The following is a 21640-nucleotide window of genomic DNA, read 5'->3' on the forward strand; positions in this document are numbered from 1 at the left end:
CTATCTGTTAATGACAAAGCACCAGGTAAGAAGCCTGTAGCCAAATCCCTGGTATTTCTCCCTTTTCCAGCAAGCCCCTGCTTGGGTTCAGTTTTATTTTGTAAGGGTTGAGGTAGAAAGGAGGGGAACTTTAGTGGACTTCTGGTGGAGAGGCCTCTTCAAAGAGGCGGGTTTTGCAGTGCTTTCAAAGAGTATTAAGTTTCAGTAACTTACAACAGGTTCTCTTAAGTTGTTCCTGCCCAGCTCCTGTGTCAAGATAGATAAAAGACAGCATTAACACTTATTGTAATATCAGAAAGTAAATGCAGTGCAAGCAGGTGAACAGGCCAGATGGGGCCTGTGATTTTTTGACACAGGCAAAAAGCATGCTGGCTAATGAGTTTACATCTTGACAGGTGCTGGGCTTTCCCTGCACTTCCAAAGCAGTTACTACTGAGCCCTCTTCAACATACTCAAGACAACTACAAAGCTGGCTGGAGAGTTTCAATGAATCTCACTAAACTGGTGACAGCATGGCAGATGAAATTTTATGTTAGTGCATAGCAGAAAATAATCCCAACTGCACATACAAAAAAATGGAGTCTAAATTAGCTGTTACCACTCAAAGACCTTGGAGTCATTGTGGATTGTTCTCTGAAGACATCTGCTCAAATGTAGAACAGCAGTCAAAAAAAAGCTAACAATGTTAGGAATCACTAGGAAAGGGAAAGATAATACAATGGAAAATATGTCACTTTATACAAATCCGTGGGTATACCCACATCTTGTGTGTGGTTCTGGTTTTCCCACTAAAAAAATTGGAAAAAAGTACAGAGAACAGCAACAGAATGTAAGGGTATGGAACAGCTTCTGTATGAAGGGAAATTAAGACTGGGACTATTCAGTTTGGAAGAGAGGGATAGGATAGAGGTCTATACAAATCATGAATGAGTGGAAGTGTTATTTATCCCTTCTCATAAGAACTGAGGTCACTCAATGAAGTTAGGCAGATTTTAAAAAAGTATTTCAAGATGCAGTCAATCTGTGGAACTTGTTGCCAGGGGATGTTGTGAAGGCAAAGAGCATAACTGGGTACATTAGAGATTTGGTATGCTCATGGAGGATATAGGCAAGAGCTAGCTATTGCCAAGATGATCAGGGATAACACCCCATGCTCTGTTTTCCTAAGCCTTTGACTGCCAGATGTGGGGGAATGGACCACTTGATAGTTATCCTGTTCTATTTATTTCCTCTGAAGCATCTGACAATGGCCACTGTTGGAAGGGAGGCTACAGGGCTAGATGAATCATTGGTTTTACCAGATATGGCCATTTTTATGTTAACATTCTCATCCACAGAGGCCCAGCAAGTCTGCCAGCTTGTGTTGGACCCATACACTGCAAGCTTTACAGCCCATGCATTTTACAAGTTAGCTTCAGAGTCTTGTGCTCGATATCTCCAGAGCCAGCTTTAATTTCCATGAGTTTCCCTCATGCTCTCCAGAAATTAAAGAGATGGTACAGACCATGTACCTTAGGTGGCTATTGATGAAGAGCTGCAGAAAGCCTGTCCATTCAAGCAGTTTCTGCAAGGCTTACCAGTTTGATTTGGACAGAATTTCTTATTCACAAAAGAGTCTGTATGTTGTCATTTAAGGGAGCACAGATTAATCCCCAACATTGCTATTGTATAAAACTAGACATCTGAATACCCAGTCAGTATGCCAGCTCAAATGCTTAAAGAAACCTTTGTATTAGATATTGTCTCTAGATACAACACTCCAAAGTTGCATCTCCTTTAATAGGTGGTACATGACTGAGCCACTCTAGGGAAACTCCCGTTACCAGTGTAGTAAACGTGTCCCCAGTGTCTGCATTCCAGTAATCAGTACATTGCAGTCTCCTCAGTGGCATGAACTAGTGACCTGAACGTTCAGTCTGAAGGTCTCAAGCAAGCAGTGAAATGTGACTCTGGCTTCAAATCATTGACTGATCATAGTTAACAAAATCCTCCTCTTACCAAGGAGCTGTATTGACCTTTCCCTGAACAGTCAGATAGGCTGTAAGTGAGGGGTTCACATACCTCAGCTTCTTGAAAAGATAAGATCTCAACTCCTTCTTTGGCACCTTTATCCTTGAGCTCATCTTCAAAGAGATCCATCAGAATGATGGTCTTCAAGTCTGGGATCTTCCCTTGCTCACAGTTTTCAAGCAGGATTAGTGCCTTTTCAGGTTTGTCACAGATCACCATGGAGATGTCAGCTACAGAAAGGGAACAGCCCATACTTCAGCAGGAATTGGATCAGGTTTCCGAAGTTATAGGAGCCCTGATCTGGCCCATATTGAGATTTATTAGCCATGATTGATTAGAGGTTAAGAGAAATTCAGGTTCTGTCCTTCAGATCTTTCAGCATGTTGAATCATTTGAAAGGTTGCAGCCAAAGCCAATAGTTAAAGTTAACAAATGCTCTGCACTCAGTTACTATGGTTACAAGTCTGGGCCTATACTAATGGAGTCATACCAGGGCTGGATTTGACTTGATGTACAAGTGTCAGCACCCCACCTCCAAAAGAGGACTGTGCATTTTAGTTGTACATGTAGAAGTGGGTCTTGGTAGCCAGAAAGAAAAAAGTCAGCAATAAGTATTTACAGTGGATTTTCAAAGTCACTTAAAATGGCCAATTCCAGCCTTGGATTTAAGGAAAGTTGATGGGCATTAAGACTTTATCCTCTGCTTAGAAGTTACATTTTAACCATCAACCTGATTATTGGCCTCTAATACTCAGAATTTAGAGAAGCATTTTACATGTGGTTTTAGTAATTGCATGTTGTGGTAAGACAGGAATGGAACACTAATGAGCAAGCAACATGTTCAGACGCAAATGAACCTAATTAGATTACTGCTCTGCTGTCCCAGGAGACAGAACCTGTTGCTCAGGTTAGCTTGGCTTGTAATTTAATTTGTAGTGATTTTACAAATCTGATGGTCTAATTGCTTGGCAAATCCTGCATTTGATTTATTTGAACAGAGAAAGTTCTGACAAGGAAATAAGATAAAGACCAGTGGAAAAATCACTCACCTAAGGGGAAGACTTGAAATAGACAAGAGGACACTCATTTTACTAACTTTGACTGTAATCATGTTGACAGTTTTGTATTCAATTAGTCCCATAGGATCTCAGGCAAACTAAATTATTAAAAAAGTGCATACTTAAGTGTTGGCAGGATTGGGCCTTAGTTTGAGTTGAGACTCAAAATAAATTTAAACAGGATAGAACTATGAGGATACTGCACTCGTTTGCTTTTTCTAGTTGGAGAGTTTTGTAGGGGGTCTCATTAATAAGTGAGATATAGATGACCTAGTTCTTCCCAATCTCTTCCCAGCTAGACTCAATATAGTCCTTAGAATCTAGTGGACAGTCAAATCTTAGTCCAAGAATTCTCCCAAGAAATGTGGTGGTAGGCCTATTGCTTGGATCAGGTCATCTTCCAGGATAGGCACTGAGAAAGTAGTGTTAGCTACAGATTATGTGCTGAGATTTTAGGGCTGAGTTGCAGAGCTAGAAATGAAGAGGTCTACGTTTGTTAGCTAGGGTAGATCTAACAGTTCTGAAAAACCACAACTACTATGAAACCTGAAGCAGAAGAGGAGCATTGTTAGGTCAGTGAAAGTGGAAAGGAAGAGTTATTGTGAAGATTACATAAGGTTTTTACCTTTGTTAATAATAAATACAATGGCATCTGGCCCCAGAGTGTCATAGAGTGGAACAGCAACCATTGAGTAAGTGTAGCAGGCATATTCAGAAATGATCCACTGCACAAAAGAAGCAACAAGAAATAGCACTGTTAGAGAAGCAACTACCCTGAGTTTGTTACCCAGAGATGTATGGTAGTTCAAATGCTTTTGCCAGAGCAAGTTTAGTAGCCTGTAGAGTAGCCCCTCACACATACATCTAGTATAGATTTGTATATGAACTGCATGTTATGGCAGTCAGAACCCAGATCTTCATGGTTAGTCCTAAGCAGTCACCTGGACACGGATCAGCAGATACAAAAAAGGTGATTGGAAAGAAGACAGATAATCAGCTCTATGGGCTCTGGCTTTAACTGTTCTCAGATTGGCCCACAACTTATTTAAATAGGGATTGGATTAGTCTCCAAGTGACAATCTACTGACTTTAGACTCCCATGAGTGCTGGACAGTTTCCCATAGCTAGGGTTCTGCTGGTCACTTACCTCTGGTCTATTTTGAGCAAAGATGCCAATAAATTGGTCTTGTGATGGTTTACATCCTTTGAACAAGAGCCCTGATCCCAGGTATTCAGCTCTGTCCAATACCTGCAGGAATAGAGAAAGTAGTTTTGGCTCATTACCACTGGAGACTGCTACAGTGTGCTGATCCATTCTTTGGACTATATAAAATAAGTGGAACTAACCTGTTTGTAAGTCAACCACTGATATGGCTGTTTTGGTTTTCTGTACCCCAAACATGGTCCATTTTCTAAGGAAAGTTGGGAAAGTTTGTTATGAATATTTACATACCAGTTTTATATTAAAATTGATCTTCATTTATTGGGTGGTCTTTAGTAAAAGATGGCAAGTGCCTTATTGGATCAATCTTATGTAATTACTCATGTAGTTAAGTGTTTTGCTAGAATCTTTAGACAGCTATCTTTAATCCCAAGAAGACTGCACAAGAGGTCAATCTTCCAAGCAATCAGGGAGAACCACAAGAATGTGTAACAGTAACAAGAGTAATGTGTGTGTCCCATATGAGAAGGTTTCTTGGAGAGAGAGAGAGTTGGGTAGCAATTAGCCAGAATTGAGGTACTCAGACTCCAGAAAGAGAAAGTACCGGAGGAGACTTGAGGGGAAAAAAAAAAAAAAAAAAAAAAAAAAAAAAAAAAGAGTTTTAGGGGAAATTTAACATCTCTGGCAAAATGATCTTCATGACAGATCAATAGTTGAACACTCTTGATTAGAGTTCTGAATGGCTTCTGGCTGTGATTGTCTCTTTTGTACCTTTTGATATTTGCAGTTTTTTTTTAAAAAAGGAGTTCTTGTAGTTAAACATCTGTTAACTACAGCTGTATGCTGCCCCCCCATAAGTGCATTAAGAATTTATGTGTTTGCCACTTATTCACTATTTTCTAATAACTATTTGACAAGAACTTTCATTTGCCTAATCAGGAAGCTGCAATACCATCCAATTCTGCTGGCCATTCATATGACTAATTTTAAATAGACTGACACTTACAGCCATTGCACACGTTGTCCAGAGTCAGGGGCAGTTCATGACTTTGCAGATAAGATTGGCTAAATCAAATAACTGTCAACATGTAATTGGCCATGCAGTCTCTAGCTCAGAGTCATTTTATCTGGAAAGCTAAGTGCTACCTAGCTACAGTGCACTCTTCCAATTGAGTTTCAATCAGATGTCTGGTCTCAGAGTAATGGCATCCTCTGTGTATTAGAGTTCAGGCTCTTTCCTTTATACTAGGATGTAGAGACATTTAAATTTAAGCTTATATCTTCAGTTAGCAAACCTGAATGTCACCTTCAAAAAGCTTTGTTTGATTTTACACACTTAGCTACAAACACACACAGCTACTAGCAGTTCCCACCCAACTGATGTTGGTTAATGTGAAACTGTAGGCTGTGCACAGAGCCTCAATGAGCACTATTACCCAAACTTTGCACTACTCATTTCCCACTCAACTAGATGCACAAGAGGCTAAAAAACAAAGTGACGAAGTGCTTTTCTTCCAGAATTCAGTTGCATATGAGTAGTTTACACTGCTTTTGTACCTTTTGCAGTGGATTAGTTTGTTCAGCAATAAAAATAATTCTTTCCCAAGGCTTTTAATGCAGCCCATGGCTCATGTGTAAACACTAAACAAAAAACCAATCACATCTCTTTTCCCCAGTAGTGGTCAAGTGTCCTGAAGACACAGACACCAAGTGGTAAGCTTAAAGAAATACAAACCCCCCCCCCCCCCAACTCTGTTGAATCAGAAAACCCTTGATTCATCTCTTATGGCATAGCCAAATGTTTCCAACAGAAGTGATGGAAGCTTCATTGCTTTGGACTGTGGAATTAAACTGGACAAAAAGCTTTGTCCAGTCTATTGAAGGCATACTTAGATCTTTTAATATCCTGCCAATCTGAGACTGTCTGAACTAACAAGTTTGAGAGGTGTTGGCATCTTGATAGCATTTTGAAGGGATATGAAAGATGGCAGTGCTGTTTATTTGGATACTTGTGAATCTGAGAGGCTACTGATTACTCCTTTATGTAAGGAGTTACTATCCCAGGCTTTAGGTCTGGTTTACTGTATCTGAAACATGGTCCTACTCTCATTGAGTTGTGGCTTAGCCCCTTTAGATTGAATTCAATCAACGTGCACAGTCAGAACCTTCTCCTAGAGATGGTCCAAGAGAGATTACAATTTAGCTGGACCTAGACTAGACAATAACATCCTTTCTGGCTTAAAGTCTATGAAGTACTTAAAAGCAACTTCAAGAACAATATTCTACTTACCAGACACATGGAGTCCTCTTCGGAAGGCCTCGTACATAGTTTTGGCATCCTCATAGTAATAAGCAAGCAGCTCATTCTCTGGCAAGAAAGTACTTCTTCGGGCACCTCCCTAGGGTCAGGGCACATGTTTGTAAGTGTTGTTACAGAACAGTGGACTGAAGGTCAGGTGTGTGACAGGCAGCTACTTCCTCCTCCAATCCTCTCCCAAAACCCTTTGAGGGGGAGCTCTAACACACAAGCCTACAATCAGTTAGGAGGATTAAATTCCTCTTAGACTTCTGCTTGCTCATGGGGATGAATCCATCCACTGTAGTCTCCAAGACTAGAAAGCCACCTTAAGTTCAAGTAAATTTACTTCATCCTCCTTTATGATCAGACAGCCAGGGTGTTTACACAACTGGTAGATTCTGAAATATTGCACTTATTTTAGCCTCAGAGGTGACATGTTATCAGACAGGTATTTCAATGAACTCAATAAATTGAGTAATTGTCACTAGTACAACTCAAGTGATCTAGATGTTGCTTGTTTTGTCACAGCTAACAGTCCACCCCTTATTATGGGCATAATATTAAGGTAACAGTGAATTAAGAGTTTTGAGATTTACTGAAGATATTTCATGCTCCTACTCCCCATAAGTTGAGGCCAGATTCAGATTGGAGGACTGAAAGAAATTCCCCTAGTTTAAGTCACTTTTTTGGTAATAGCTCCTATAACACAAAAAACACAAGGCAGTTCAAATTAACCTCATTTACCTAAAGTTTTCAGTTGTGCCTAGATCCCATTGAAAGTCAAAAAGAATCAAGTATTTTACTTATTAAGCAATGTAAGCATTACCTGAATTCCTATTGACTGGTTGTTCAAGTCAATAGGAGGTGAAATGGTCTTTGGTCTGGATGTCACCCAGAAAAAAATTGCAGCTCCAAGAACAACAAGGCCAATCAATGCTGGTGTTGGGAGTGGTGAAAACAAGAAATCAAGTAGCCAAATCATTGTGCTGGATCAGCACTACCAGGGTGTTGGACCTGAGCAGGGAAACAGAAGGTTTAGCAGAGTGTTCTGGCTGCCATGATTAATGTGAATAGCTAATTTTAAGAACAAACTAAGATGCAAGATGTTTAGACAGGTGCTATGGGTGCCAAGTAGCATGAATCAGTTGAGTTGAAGACACCCTCTTTCAGTATGTAATTGACGCCATGCTTATGCAATGCTGTAGGTCCACAAGTTCTCAAGTCACCCATCCAGTAAGCCTACTCCATCCGCTGAACACCAGACTCCTTATCCAGGAATTAAGATAAAGAATGTTAAATGGAGGAAAAAGCTAGAGGCTGAGAGGAAGAAGTGGTTTCATTAGGACTGGGGGATTACCACTATTGAAAGAAGTGGAAAGATTTGGAGGTACTAGAGGCCCTGAAGTTTAGCCAGATCTTGCCCCAAACTGTTTCAGTACTGCAGTGAGCTAGTAGATGCTCCAGACTGAACAATGAGAGGGGAAGACAGACAAGAGCTGGAAGCTGCTTGTCAAAGGAGTTCAGTAGTAAAAAGGACTAAGGATAGATGGGAGTCACAAGAGTGGAAGGAGAAGTCAAGGGTAAGTTTTTCTTTGATGCTGGTTGCTAGAGCATGCTTGCATGTTAATTAACTAGAAGAAAAGGCAGCTGCTAAGAAAGTAGCAGCTAGGAGTGGGGGAAGGTTGAGGCAGAGAATAGATGAAGTCTCCTTTCCCCAGTCACTGAGTCTTTTGGATTAGAAGGGCAGGTTCTCAGATAAGTCTTGAGCAGAACAGCTACATGGATTTAGAAGTTATCCCTAAATGTCACAGCAAGCTAGATCTGAATATCTCAAGTTCAGAGTTTGGGTGCATGAGATCCACATCAGACTTTGCTGATACTGCATCTCTTTATGATGGGCCAGTCCATAACCATGGAATTTAGCGTAACTGATCACTGGGATGTTAGTGCCAGAGCAGAATGCTGCTTTCCTGGTAGCATCAAATAGTGGTGATGCCATGCTTTTTGCTGACAAGTAGATATTAATTCTTATCCTGTGTGGCTAATTTTTTGATTGTGGGCAGGATTGTTCCCTTTCACCAGATGTATTTTCTTCATTCTATGTTGTTAAGTTGGAAACTGAACTAGTATCCTTTAGCCAAGTTGCGTGTGGGACTAATAAAGGATGAGCAGGGCTATGTGCTACAATTGTTTAATTCAGGTTTTGGATTTGCTGAACAATGCTTCAGAACCAGCAACCCTCTCACCCCACAAAACATGTTCAAAATAAATGTTGCTTGTACTCTTTGCAAAGAAGGCAATGTCCACACTGCACAAGTTTGCACCAAGTCCACTTTTCCAATGCGGTTTTGCCCACCTGCTTTCAAAATGTCTCTAGCGGAGGAGGAAGGGCAGGGTTCTGAAAGAAAACAGGGTGGACAAGACCACAATAGCACCCTTCTCCCACTGTGTGTGGGGTGGGGGTCAGATTCTATATGGACTATTGGAGATTAATGGCATGAAAGTTAGGACAGAACATGTCATATTCATACTTAACAGTTAGGCTACAGGGATGCTCAGACCACAGCTGATGCAGAGTAATATTGTCCCATTGTTGCTTTGTACTCTCAAGGCAGTGAGCCTAGATCCACATATACCATCTTATACTCTGATTGTAAGCTTTCGGGGGCAGGAATCACCTTTTCGTTCAGCATTTGTATAGCCCTGGTCCAGGATTAGGGCTACTAGTCACTATGATATTTATCATAGATTTGGTAAAAAAAATTGACAGACCAGTTGTTAGAAAAATGCAGTTTTGTCTAATTTGTTATTTCAATAAAATTTGACAGGAGCACATCAACCTTAGAGTAATTTGATATTGTCAGGATAAGGTGTTTGATTTGGTTTTGCAAGGTGTTTTAACTTTGTTCCATTTGGGAGTTTCCTCACAAGACAGAAGTTTGTTTTTGGACCAGTTCTACTTAGGAGTTAACTCTTCAAAAGCATATATTTTTTGCTAACAAGCAACTGTCATCTGAAGAGCACAGTAGAACCTCAGCGTTATGAAAACTGTGAGTTACAAGTTGGCCAGTCAACCACACCTCATTTGGCAGCAGTGGAGACAAAACAAATCAGTCCTGTGTTAAACTATTAAATAAAAGGAAAACAGAATTTTCCTTCTGCATAGTAATTTCAAAGCTGTATTAAGTTAATGTTCAGCTGTAAACTTTTGAAAGAACCACCAGTGTTTTGTTCAGAGTTACAAACACCTCAGGAATGGAGGTTGTTTGTAACTGAGGTTTTACTGTAGTTGAAAAACTCATCCTGGGCATTAAACCAAGAATGTTAGATGGATCACACCAGGCATAAATTTGACCCAATGTTCTTATTTCTACAGCCTGGAAAACCTGGTGTCCTTTTCCACATCTAATTGATGTGTTAATTCTCCTGCATGTACAGACTTATTCAGCAGTGAACAAAGGCCAATTAGAAGGAGCCTACAGACCCTGTCTTTCCTTAACTAAATGGTTGTTAGTGAAGTTCTGTTGATTGTTAAAGCTTTTCTGAAACAAGCACATGGCAGATAACAGGAATCACTGCTTTATTTTTGTCATAAACAAACCTGAAGTATGACAGCTTATATTTGCTATCCCTAGCCATTTTTACATTTCATAGGCCAAAATACATATTTAGTTCATCTCTGTTGCACTGGTTTTCTAGACAGGAAGTAGGGGATTCCCTTGCATATTTGAAACAGAACACTCCCAGTCCTAAGTCTGACCTAGGACAAATAGTTCATATTAACTGGTCCTTTGAACCATATATTTAAGATACAGTTCTGAGATATCATGAAGCTGGCTTCTCTTCATTTAGACCTGGTTGTTTTACCAGTCACTCGAGATGTGCCACAGAAGTGCCATTTTAGATCCCTTGAAACACCATGCATCTGATTTTCCCACACATGCCAAAAACTTGTGCTGCTACTGTTTCAGTTAGTGGTCAGTGCTCAGCACTTTGAGGAGCCAGGTTTAATGCCTCTTAAGCAGATTACTCTGCACCTCTGGTCACCTTTGAAAGTTTCACTTTACAATAGTAAATTGTGCTCATTTTCAGGAGTGGTGTCCCCTGCACGATTTGTGAACTAGAGCAAAATTTGGCCTAGAGGAACTGATTTGGTTCCCTATTTAGGGAAAGGGAGTTTAGGGAATGACATACTTGTAAAGAGCTTCAACTGTATGTTCGAAGCAGGCAAATTTCATCATTGTGTATGGAATCTGTCTCATCCATAAAGGAACAACCCCTTTGTAGAACACCCATACACCTTCTGCAAACATTTTTGGAGCAGCTTGTCTCAAGGTGTTAGCATATCCAGGCTGTGTCTGAATGCGAACCTTTGCAGCTTCCATTGGAGCCAGAGCAATATCAGCAAAAAACTCCGCACTGGCAGAAGCAGCCAAGTATAGTGATGTACGCCACAAATATGCTTTCTCCTCTCCTAGTAGGTTGCCATATAGGACTTTGAACACTTCATAGAAACCAAATTTGCAGAGCCCTTGCATAAAATATCCAAAGAAAGTTGGAGCCCATCCCTTAGCCAGACCACAAAAGCCGTCTTCTTTAACTGTAACTGAGAATCCATTGAAGATGCTTTTGTATTTTTGTGGGTCCACAAAATTGGCAATTTGTTCTCAGATATCGTCACTTCAGTTAGGGCACTTTGGGTTTTATGCTTCTTGTAGCACAACTTCTGTTCTTGATTATGCTCATGTAACCTACAGAAGCCAGTGGATTTACATGGGTTTTCACAGAGCAGGATTTAATCCAGTTGCCTTAGTGGTTAGAGGCAGGTGACTGCAGGATTGCAAAGAGCACAAAGGTGAAGTGGTAAGTGATTGAGATAAGACCAGTGGACTCCCCCATTAGTATTTATTCAGGGACAAGTCCTGAGCCATCAATGATTGACCCCAGGAAGGAAGTACATGCATTTTGAGGTCTCACCATCTTAGCTATCTCACTAATGCTTAGCCTTCACTCCTATTAATGTGCATCATAGCTTCAAGTACATCAAAGGGAGATGTACCTACATCATGCTCCCAAGGTCGTTTCTCTATGCCACACTCTCCTCTAGTTCTGTGTCCCTTTAGTCCAATTCACTCCTGTCTTTCAACTGCAGATTTAGCAAGGTGGAGTAAGCAGTGTTTACAGTAGTTCTAGATACAAAGATTACCATTTCAATCCAAGAAATGGACTATTTACAAGGAAGCATTGAAGTAGAAAGGAAGATTAGAATACCACCCCTCCCCCTCAAGAAGTGGTCAATATGATGGTTCAGGTAAATCTGTCCCATTCCTAATCCAAGAAGAGGAAGTTGGAGGATTGGCTGGTATTGATGCCAAGACACCTGTATTTGGGAGCAGTAAGAAATCAACAAACATGTTCATACCATGTAAGAAAGTCAGATGACTGGCTCACCACAACTGGCATCCATCTTCTCTGGTCACAGCCAGAGAAAAGTAAAAATCCCTGCCCAGAATGCACTTTGCCAATAAGCTTTTTATATGATGGTCGCTGGCATTGAGAATGCTCACCTAAACTGAGAGAATTGAGTAAAGTCTAGAATTAAACCTTAATTCAGTGCCTTTGTGCTTATGCTACAGTCTTTAGTTGTATCACTGTACATTATGGACAACTTTAATTCTGGCATTTTAGCCTTCAGATTTGACTTTGCAACTTTAGTAGTGGTCTTAAAAAATAGCACTAAGTCAAACTCCATTGTGACAGCATATTGACACCCATATGGGCCATCAGCAGGGTTAGAAGCTTTCGTGTCACTGCACAGACCTCTGAGCTAATGGAATACTGCATAGCGGCACTCGTAGTGAGTCATCCTCTAGACTAGCACTAGATAGGGATGAGACACAGCCAATGGGTTTTACAGACATTTGCTGAAATCAGAGGAATGGTGAACAGAAAAAACCACGCACACTAGTTTCATTCCAGGCTGTGGGGGGTGTCTAGTGGGACCAGATGCCTGTCCATTCCCCTAAACTTGACCCCTTCTGCCCTGTCTTTTCCAGCCATAGCTCCTTGCCCCTGCCTTATTCTCATCCAGGGATCCCCATTTTCTAAAACATGCTTCTCACCACTGTTCCTTAGCCCCCATCAGTCAAAGTTCCCACTCACAGCTCCATCTCTTGCACCCTCACCCAAGTATTCCCATACTCACATCCCAGTCCCCTTTCTCCTTGGCACCTTGTCCCAGTCTCCCCCCCCCACACCCCCAACAGTGCCACTTCCCATTCTTCCCCCTCCAGCCTAGTTCTTGTCAGATCTCTGCCCCACCTCAGCCTAGTTCTTTGGAGTCCCAGGATCCTTTCCCAGCCTCTAGTCAGAGTCTTCCCCTTCCCACATGCTCCTTTCCCCAAGTTAGTCCCATGCTTTTGCTTCTGAGTTCAGTTCTTGTCCCTCTGCTTTCAAATTAGGCAGCTTCTTCCTCCTTGCTGCCTAAAGCCACAGAGAGGGGGAGGAAGAGGCAATAAATGAAAACAGAGACAGGCCCCCTGCTATGAGGTTTGTCTACACCTAGCTGAGGATTGTGTGGAAAACAGCTACACCCCTAACATTATTACAATGTACCTGCCCCAGCATAGTTATGTCAACAGCTGTTGTCACTTAGGGAGGTGGTATGTGTACACTGGCAGAAAACCCCTTTGTTGGTTTAGGTTGTGTCTACACTATAGGAATATACTGACATAGCTCTATGTTGGTATAACCTCCATAATGCAATCTCAATTCCAGTGCCCAGAGCCAACATGATCTGAAGCAGCCTGCAAGTACAATAGCAAGGAAAATCCTGCACAACCCCCAAGCTGGAGCATGCTTTGTACAGACTGTTCAGAGCCTAAACTGTGGCATCTGAGCATGTTTGATCACTTTTATAGTGATAGGCCTCTTCCTGTCCCTACTATTAATGCCACCCTCCAGCTAAATGAGCAGTTCCAGCTCCAGAGCATGTAGGAAGTTCTCATTTCCCACAGGAGAGTTCAGAGTTTCATATGGACAAACTTTCCTCTAGCCTGTTTCCTCTAGAACTGTTTTAGCCAATAGTTCTTTTGGAAACTATCAGCTTCAGGCAGACATCTGGTATGGAAGATTTCAGCCCAAGTAGTTTTTTCAGTTCTTAAAATACTTCCTTTTATAAGACTAAGTTTGGCAGTATCAGGAAATGTCACAAGTTAGTACTTTAGCACGCATAGGTATTAATAGTAGCTAGTTGTTGCAGCCCACAGTCATTTTAGATATGCAATCCACATTCTGAGCCTAGTTTTCAGACACAGAGGCCTTCCAGAGGCAACTGGAGCCTGATTAGCACCTTCTTGCTCCCGGCCAATTGAGAGCCCAGAAACAAGGGCTTTTCTAGCTAGTACAAGGGACTAAACCAGTTCCCAGCCGCCCCTGGATAGGGAAGGGGCAAGCCAATTCTTCAGGCCCTGTTGTGGAGTTCTGCCCTCTAGTACCTACTGACCAATGTGGTCCGTTAGAGCTTTTATCTGGCTCGGAAGCTAGCAAGACCATCTGCTCCCTGCCTTCATGATCCTCCTCCCAACAATCAGCAAGTCAGCATGCTGAAAAATGTGCTAAAGTTCATTTGAAAACTGACCTTTGAGAGATTTTTGGTGATATACCTCCTAGTCTCAGCACTGTCTTGAGATTGCCAAGCACATGCAGTTTCATTATTTAGAGTCTAAATCACTTAGAGAGCTAATACCAAGGTTAGTCAGTGCATTCTAACCTATTTCAGCTGTCATGCAAACAGAAAACTCAAATTGATTCACTGAGCAACTGGTTCCTCACCTTCATTAACAGTGCAAGGCAGAGCCAGGTTCATCTCTGGTCTTTGCCCAGCATAGTTAGAGAAGGAGTGAAATTGTGCCCTGTCTGACCTCTCCCCAGATAATCTTGATTTTTGGAGAGACATGAATTAGATGTATTATACAGAAGCAAAAAGCTGTAAATCCCTTGCAGCACACCTAATGAGTCACTGGTTGATTGACTGAGCCACAGGATGATTGGGAGGAAAGAATCTTCAAGCCAACTGACCAGTCTCCCCAGGAATCACAATTGAGGGGTATGTGGCCTCCTTAGCATACCCTCATCCATCTGCTGGTCACTCTTAACACTGTTCATGTTCAGAGACTCAGATGTCATCCCAGTGCCCAAACAAGGCATCTGTCCCAGGGGCACAACAGGGTTATGTGGCTGCCCAGCCACCTTACAGTGAGCAAGGGAATCAGTTCTCCTTACAGATTCACTTAATCATCTGCAGATATGGAGCATAGAGGAGCTGCCCAGCTCCAGCCAGGATTTGGACCACGGAGTATTAAGGGTCAAGTCTGGGCCATAAAACACCAAGACAACCAGGAATATATAGCATTGAAATCAAATCTTTACTTGGCAGTGAGCCTAGAGTCAAGCAGAGGTAGTTCTCCCACAAGGCCATGTGAGTAGATACATCACATGTATCAACAGGAGGTCATAATGCAGGGTCACAGCCTGAGACATTCTTGAGCACCTGCAACTCATTGGCCTCAGCTGCTCAAATTCCACTTCAGTTGGCATTGCCAGAACCCCCCCCGCCCCCTGAATTTTGTTCACAGGTAGTTGTCTTGTGTAAGAGTGATAGACCACTAAAGTACACTCTTGACTGTTGAGCCTGATCAATGGTCAGGGATAATGCACCAGATTCAGAGTGCAAAGGCTTACCACTGTGATAAAACTGTTCTGATAAAAGGTATCAGTTGCACTCCCATACTCAAGGCTGTAGGTTACTGTTTTTATTACACCTTACTCTTTTTTAAAGGATTTCCACAAAGGCTGAAAATTAGAGGAAATAGAGCTGTATGTTTCCACTCATGAACTGTGGATTTGAAAGTCTTAGTGTTGATTTATCCTATTAGGAGAAAAACACTGAGGGGTAGGGAGGAAAAAATTTAATGAAGAGGATAATGCAGGTGGTCAGAATCATCTTTAGCCACATAGAGATAAGGTTTTAATCTGTGAAACCTATGGCCTACAAGATCAGAGGAGTGGACTACAGATGTGTCATTCCTGTGGTGTAGGCACCACATAAGGGAATGGTGATGCAACGCAGTATAGAAAACAACCTCTTATTATGGGCTCTTTACTTGGAAGTCAGAGACTAGGACTGAATTCATAGGCACCTTTAAGATGCCATTGGGTACATAATATCAGTGAGATGTTGCTGATCATTTGCAAACATCTAGACAATAAGGTGACAAGTAACAGTCAGCATGGATTTGTCAAAAAAGCATCAAACCAACTTGATAGCTTTCTTTGACAGGGTAACAAGCCTTGTTGATATGGGGGGGAAGCAGTAGATATAGTACATCTTGATTTTAATAAAGCTTTTGATACTATCCACATGATCTCATAAATAAGCTAGGGAAATACAACCTAGATGGAACTACTATAAGGTGGGTACAAAACTGGTTAGAAAACTGTTCCCGGAGGAGTGATTATTAGTGGTTCAGAGTCATGCTGGAAGAACACAATGAGTGGAATCTCACAGGGATCAGTTTTGGGTCTGTTTCTGCTATTATCTAACTCATTGATGAAGATATTGAACAGAGAGAGTACACAAAGTTTGCAGGTGATAAAAATTCAAAATGATCTGGCCAAACTGGAGAAATGGTCTGATGCAAACAGGATGAAATTAAATAAGGACAAATGCAAAGTACTCCATTTAGGAAGGCACAATCAATTGCACACTTACAAAATAGGAAAGGACTGCTGAGGAAGGAGTACTGCAAAAAGGGATTTGGGGGGGCAACAATGCAATGCAGTTGCAAAAAAACCACCACACACAACCACAGAGATTCTGGGATGTATTAGCAGGAGTGTTGTAAGCAAGACATGGGGCCTGAGTAGAGCAGAAGAATTATGTCTCAACTGGAGTATTGTGTCCAGTTCTGGGTACCACATTGGAGAGAATTCTGTGAAGATCAACAAAAATGATTAAATGTGACCTATGAGGGAAGATTGAAAAAAATTGGGTTTGTTTAATCTGGAAACGAGAAGACTGAGAGGGAATCTGATAACAGTTTTCAGGCATGTAAAAAAAGTGGTTACAAGGAGAAGAAAAGTTGTTCTTAACCTCTGAAGACAGGAAGAGACGCAATGGACTTACATTGAAGCAAGGGAGGTTTAGCTTGGACATTAGGAAAATCTTAACTGTCAGAGTGCTTAAGCACTGGAATAAATGGCCTAGGGAGGTTGTGAAATCTCCATCATTGGAGACTTAAGAGCTGGTTAAATAAACATCTGTCAGGAATGGTCTAGATAATTAGTCCTGCCATGAGTGCAAGGGACTGGACTAGATGACCTCTCAAGGTCCCTTCCAGTTCTAGGATTCTATCACCATACAGTTTTACTTACAGTGGCCATTTGACACCTCTGTGGTTCTCCTGAGATAAGGGTGAAGAGAAGGAATGTGGCCCTATTAGCACCTACATGGCTGCCCATCACTGTTATTTGCTCCCACAAGTGAGGCAGTAGGACTCATTCCAAAGTAAATTCACTTGCAAGTTACCTTAGATTTCCTTAATCCCTGTTAGGGCTCAGTCCTGCTCCTGCTGCAGGAAAATTAGACTCTTTCCTTCAGCTGCTGAATGACTGAGCCTATTAGTTTTTCAATGTCCAGCCAGACACAGAAGAGAGGAAGTCTACAAGCAGGAAGCAGAGTGGCTTGGTTGGATGAATACAAGGCTGTGGTTAAACAATTGCTAGTTGTATCTGCTATCACAGGCACATCATTTTGCCTACTGCTCAGTTTTCCCCAACTGTGAAATAGGGCAAATACAGTCATCCTCCTAGAGGGCATATGAAGATTAGATCTTTAGGACACAGGAAATAAAACATAAGCATTAAATATTTTCTAATGATAAGAGGGGCCCAATTCTCCTCATAGAAGAAAGTCAGGAAAAATACAGCTGACATTTTTGGAGTTGCACTAGCATAAGAGTAGTAGAGTGGAAGGGGGATACAGGGGAAGGAATCCTCATAATTGAGGAAGAATTGCTTTCCTCAGGATCCTGTCTAGCAGTTTAGTAAGTTCACTTCCAAAACAGGGAAAGAAACCTTTAAGGCATTCAGAAATCCATGAGTTATTCTCAGACATGGCATTTTACTCTCAAAATGGAGAGTTTGGTGCAACATTCCCTCCTTCTAGCTAGCTCTTGGCTATAACTCATGTGTTCTTTGAAGCTCATTCATTTGTCTCCTCTGCTGCAGGGATCAAAGCCTCAGGAAAGTATTCCCTGTTCTGAAGTTGGTGAACAATGCTATTCTATTTAGATAGCAGTGATTTCTGGGCTTTGGCTAATTGAGACAACACCAAGCAATGTTGCTCACTGAATATAGGCCAAGTTTTAATCTGATATGCTAAAACTTTTTGGCTCAGTGTTATACCAATGCAAAGTGCTTTACTAACATGATTATAATATAGAAAGAGAAACCCAAGGGACAAGACAGATATGTTTTGATTGAAGTTATATAAACAAGTCAGAAACAAAACCTAGGTCTTCTGATCACCAGTCCTGTAGTCACTAAGTTGTCTCCCTTTAAGGTTCCTAGACTGAAGGAACTTACTAGCTTGCCTGCTTGACACCTATGTACTAGTTAGTTAATATTTAGTACTCTATCTAGAACAGGCCTAATAGATTAAAAGGGTCTTTTATGCACTAGTGACTTATTCTTTTATCTGAGATCCTTAAATAGAAAGCAGCTGAAAGCAAGGAAGTGTTACTAGTAGAGAAACAAAATTAGAGTGGTTAGAGATCCTACTTATAGTTACACAAAAAATGCACAGCAGTAGTAACTATCAATTATTCAGACTCATGAGTTACTAAGGTACAGAATAGGTAAAAAGACATTTGCTAGGATACAGTATCTATTGATTTTTTTTAAAACCTTTAAGCTTATCAGTGGGGGTAGTAGCTCTTTGGAAGCCAGTTTGCCCTTTAATGCATAGAAGTCCACCTTTACAGTTACACATATCCATAAGTTAACATTAGCCCTCTGATAGTAAAGTTATATTATCTTTACTTATAAATGAAATCCTTTAATGTAGACACAAATATACTGCTAATGAAAATAGTACTAATATCTCAAGAACTGAAAATAGAATTTTTTTTAAACTTACCTCTAGAAGAAAAGCACTGCTTCTTATTACACTCACCTATAGAACACTACAACATACACCTCAAGATTAGCTGCTGTTTGTCTCTGCCAGGTTTAAATAACCAGTAATCAGACAAGCATGCTGGGAAAAGGTCTTATAAAAGAGTGAACCTAGGCTGTTGAACATAATGGTTCCTAGGTAATTATAGGGGAGAGATTGAGCTTGTACATTTCTGAAGGGCTGGTGGAAAGATAAGAAAGCCTTTAAAACTCAAATCTTGAGTTTGATATAGTTGTGACTTTTTGAGATTGTTTTTTGCTACTAAAAACCCTGTTGTATTTTCAGTATTAATAGTTTTCTGTATTTAAAGAATTTCTACTGTTCTATGCTGATATGATAGTGTTGCTATACTGTTTGTGAGGTTAAAAAACAAAATCCTTTCTGTTGGAATATCCTTTGCCCAGTGCTATTATTTTTTCTTATTGCCATAGAGGGTTTTTATAGTTGCTTATACCTGTGTAGGGTTCTAATACTCTGATGTGGGGAACAGGTCAAAACTCTCATCACAACTATAAATAACTTTGCAGGGTGTAATGTAGCAGCTAATAAGACCCTACATTTCTAAATAGTGAAGTTGAGTTTCTTCTCATCAGAGTGACTTTCTGCATGTGAGAAACCCTTGCGCTTATGTCCCTTTTCTTAAAGGCCTGTAGACACACCTTCCCCTCCCAAAGGCAAAGGAACAGATTACCTGTTCTATGCTGTAGGTTTACTGACTATACTTCACCCAGTGTTCCTTCTTTAAACTCAGAGATTAGATCGTGGACTCAGTGCTATGCTATCGATTTTCACCAGCTGTGGATTTAGCTCAAGGTACTTAAAAAAATCACTATTATAAGTATTGTCTTAATACACAAGCTTTGCATATGTTCCGTCCCCAAATGTATCTCCTACAAACGCATTAGCTTCAATGGGGCTACCCTAGATATAAATCAGTGCAGATGTGGGCCCTTATTAATCTTTTCTGTTCCTGGGGGGTGGTGAGGGAAGTTGAGATTTTGTGATTAAAGCACATAAAAGGGAATTGGTTGTCTCGTGGACTTGCTGTGTGACTGGGCAAGTAATTTAACCTCTGTTTCCCCATTTCTAGTATAAAAATAGTTGCATATCTCAGTAATGTAGTTTGTTTTGTGTATGAAACTTGGCTGTGTTCAGCTTTTCCTAGCACTAGCTGCTCCCCCCAGATTCAGTTATTGCACAGGTATATATGCTCAAATGGGAAAAGCAGGTCTAAGTTGGAAGTTTCCTGGATGCCACTTCAGGTGTATTTATATTCAGAAAATGGTGTGTTTACTAAAAGCAAATGGGTAAGAAAGTGACGTGAATGTTGTGGGACTTCATGTTAATTTTCACATGATGACCTTCCAGCTTAAAAAACAAACATGGTTTGAGCCAAATCCAGCTCTCAGGAAAAAAAGGAACAAGTTTTACTGACTGTCCCTTTAAAAAAAAATTGTTAACTGAAGTGGACCAGAAGCACAAGCCCACAAATCTCAGGCTCTTGCCTTCTTAATGGGCTTAAAATGAAAAAATACCATCTGTACTTACACCCACCTGTAAGTAATTCAAATCAGTGGCACAGACTGTATATGTTCTGAGAACAGCTGTGTAATTGACTGCATTCCCTCAATGGAAGTGTTTATGTGATAAAGGAGTGGTTAGGATGAGCTTTTACGCAAGGAAACAGGGCAGTTATCCAAAGATGACAAAGTTACCTGCTTACCTAAAGCAAATAGCAAAGTGTGTAAATAAACCAAGAAGAAATACTCGCTTAGTCCACAGTTCACCCTGTACTGTTACCACACCAGTGTTTGGAGGTGATTCCAGATCTGGAGTTGGATTTTCCTAAGTTTTAGTGAGTGTGCTGATGTTCTGAGGTGTGTGAGAGAAGAGGTTGATTTAGCCCTATCTCATCTCTCAGAAATAAAAAGTTTAAATAATTCCCCTGCCCCTGTCAATCATTTGCATTCCCAATGGGGTGGAAAAACCACATGTGTAAATCCATTCTTATGTGTCACTGCAGTATATGTATACAAACAGATAGGCACAAGGTCTTTGTTTTGCTATTGAAATCAATAGTTCTATTGCTCAAACTGACAATGTGATGCAGTGGACAAGGAGGCAGGAGACCCAAGTTCACTTTCCATCCTGCCTCTCATTTGCTAGTTGATTTTTGGCAAAACATGGCATTTTTGTCCCTCGGTTTCCCCCTCTGCTCACTGGTTATGATGATACTTTGAATATGAAGATCTCAAAGAGTTTGACACAGTGCTCTACAAAAGCTATGTACTTATTGCAGGAAGCTGTGTTTCTGTACCAGCATGGTGCAGAAACACAGCTTCCTGTCAGTTTGGAAAGGCACCCTACAGTCTATCATAATCTCTCAAATTTTTTATGAGGAGGGATTATTATTTATTTCTATTATAGCACCAAGGAACCCAGGAAGGGGAAGCTTATTTGGTAGCTCTCCCTTGGGCATGTATAGTATTACTGTGATTGGCTTGCATGCTTCTTTTGACCTCAGCACTACTCATCTCATAAACCCTCGGAAATCGAAACACCCCAGTAATCACTCAGCTCTTGCCTTTAACAACATATATTGTGTGTGGTTCTGGGAGCTTTGCGTTTGCACGGGAGAATGGGGGACTGTTACTACTTTAATATCCCTTTAAAATTCCTCTATAAAGGAATTTAAAAGCACCATTTTCCGACCAGGAGAAAGAATGTTACAGAGCTTACCTTTTTTCCTGACACGATACTTTGTGCAAGGTTTATGTCCTATTCAGGTTGCAGTACAGCTCCAAGTGGATGCACAAAGCTTGTTATTTTCACAGACTGTTCCTGCGGCAGGACTGTATCTGAAATCATCAACA

At 40.9% G+C, this 21640-nt stretch overlaps 1 protein-coding gene across 1 annotated transcript in view; it reads right to left on the reverse strand.

Annotated features, from left to right (window-relative positions):
- ACSL5 (acyl-CoA synthetase long chain family member 5) overlaps positions 1-21640 on the reverse strand; it is a 41428-nt gene extending 19788 nt beyond the window's left edge. The window contains exons 1-8 of the mRNA XM_050958045.1: positions 21507-21640; positions 7356-7543; positions 6521-6629; positions 4416-4480; positions 4216-4317; positions 3694-3793; positions 2062-2240; positions 214-246 (exon numbers count right to left, since the gene is read on the reverse strand). Coding sequence (XP_050814002.1) covers positions 214-246; positions 2062-2240; positions 3694-3793; positions 4216-4317; positions 4416-4480; positions 6521-6629; positions 7356-7511 — 744 coding nt within the window. The 5' untranslated portion in view covers positions 7512-7543; positions 21507-21640. The remainder of the gene's footprint in view (positions 1-213; positions 247-2061; positions 2241-3693; positions 3794-4215; positions 4318-4415; positions 4481-6520; positions 6630-7355; positions 7544-21506) is intronic.

Source organism: Gopherus flavomarginatus, chromosome 6 (genome assembly GCF_025201925.1).
Source record: "Gopherus flavomarginatus isolate rGopFla2 chromosome 6, rGopFla2.mat.asm, whole genome shotgun sequence".
Classification (NCBI taxonomy): Eukaryota; Metazoa; Chordata; order Testudines; family Testudinidae; genus Gopherus; species Gopherus flavomarginatus.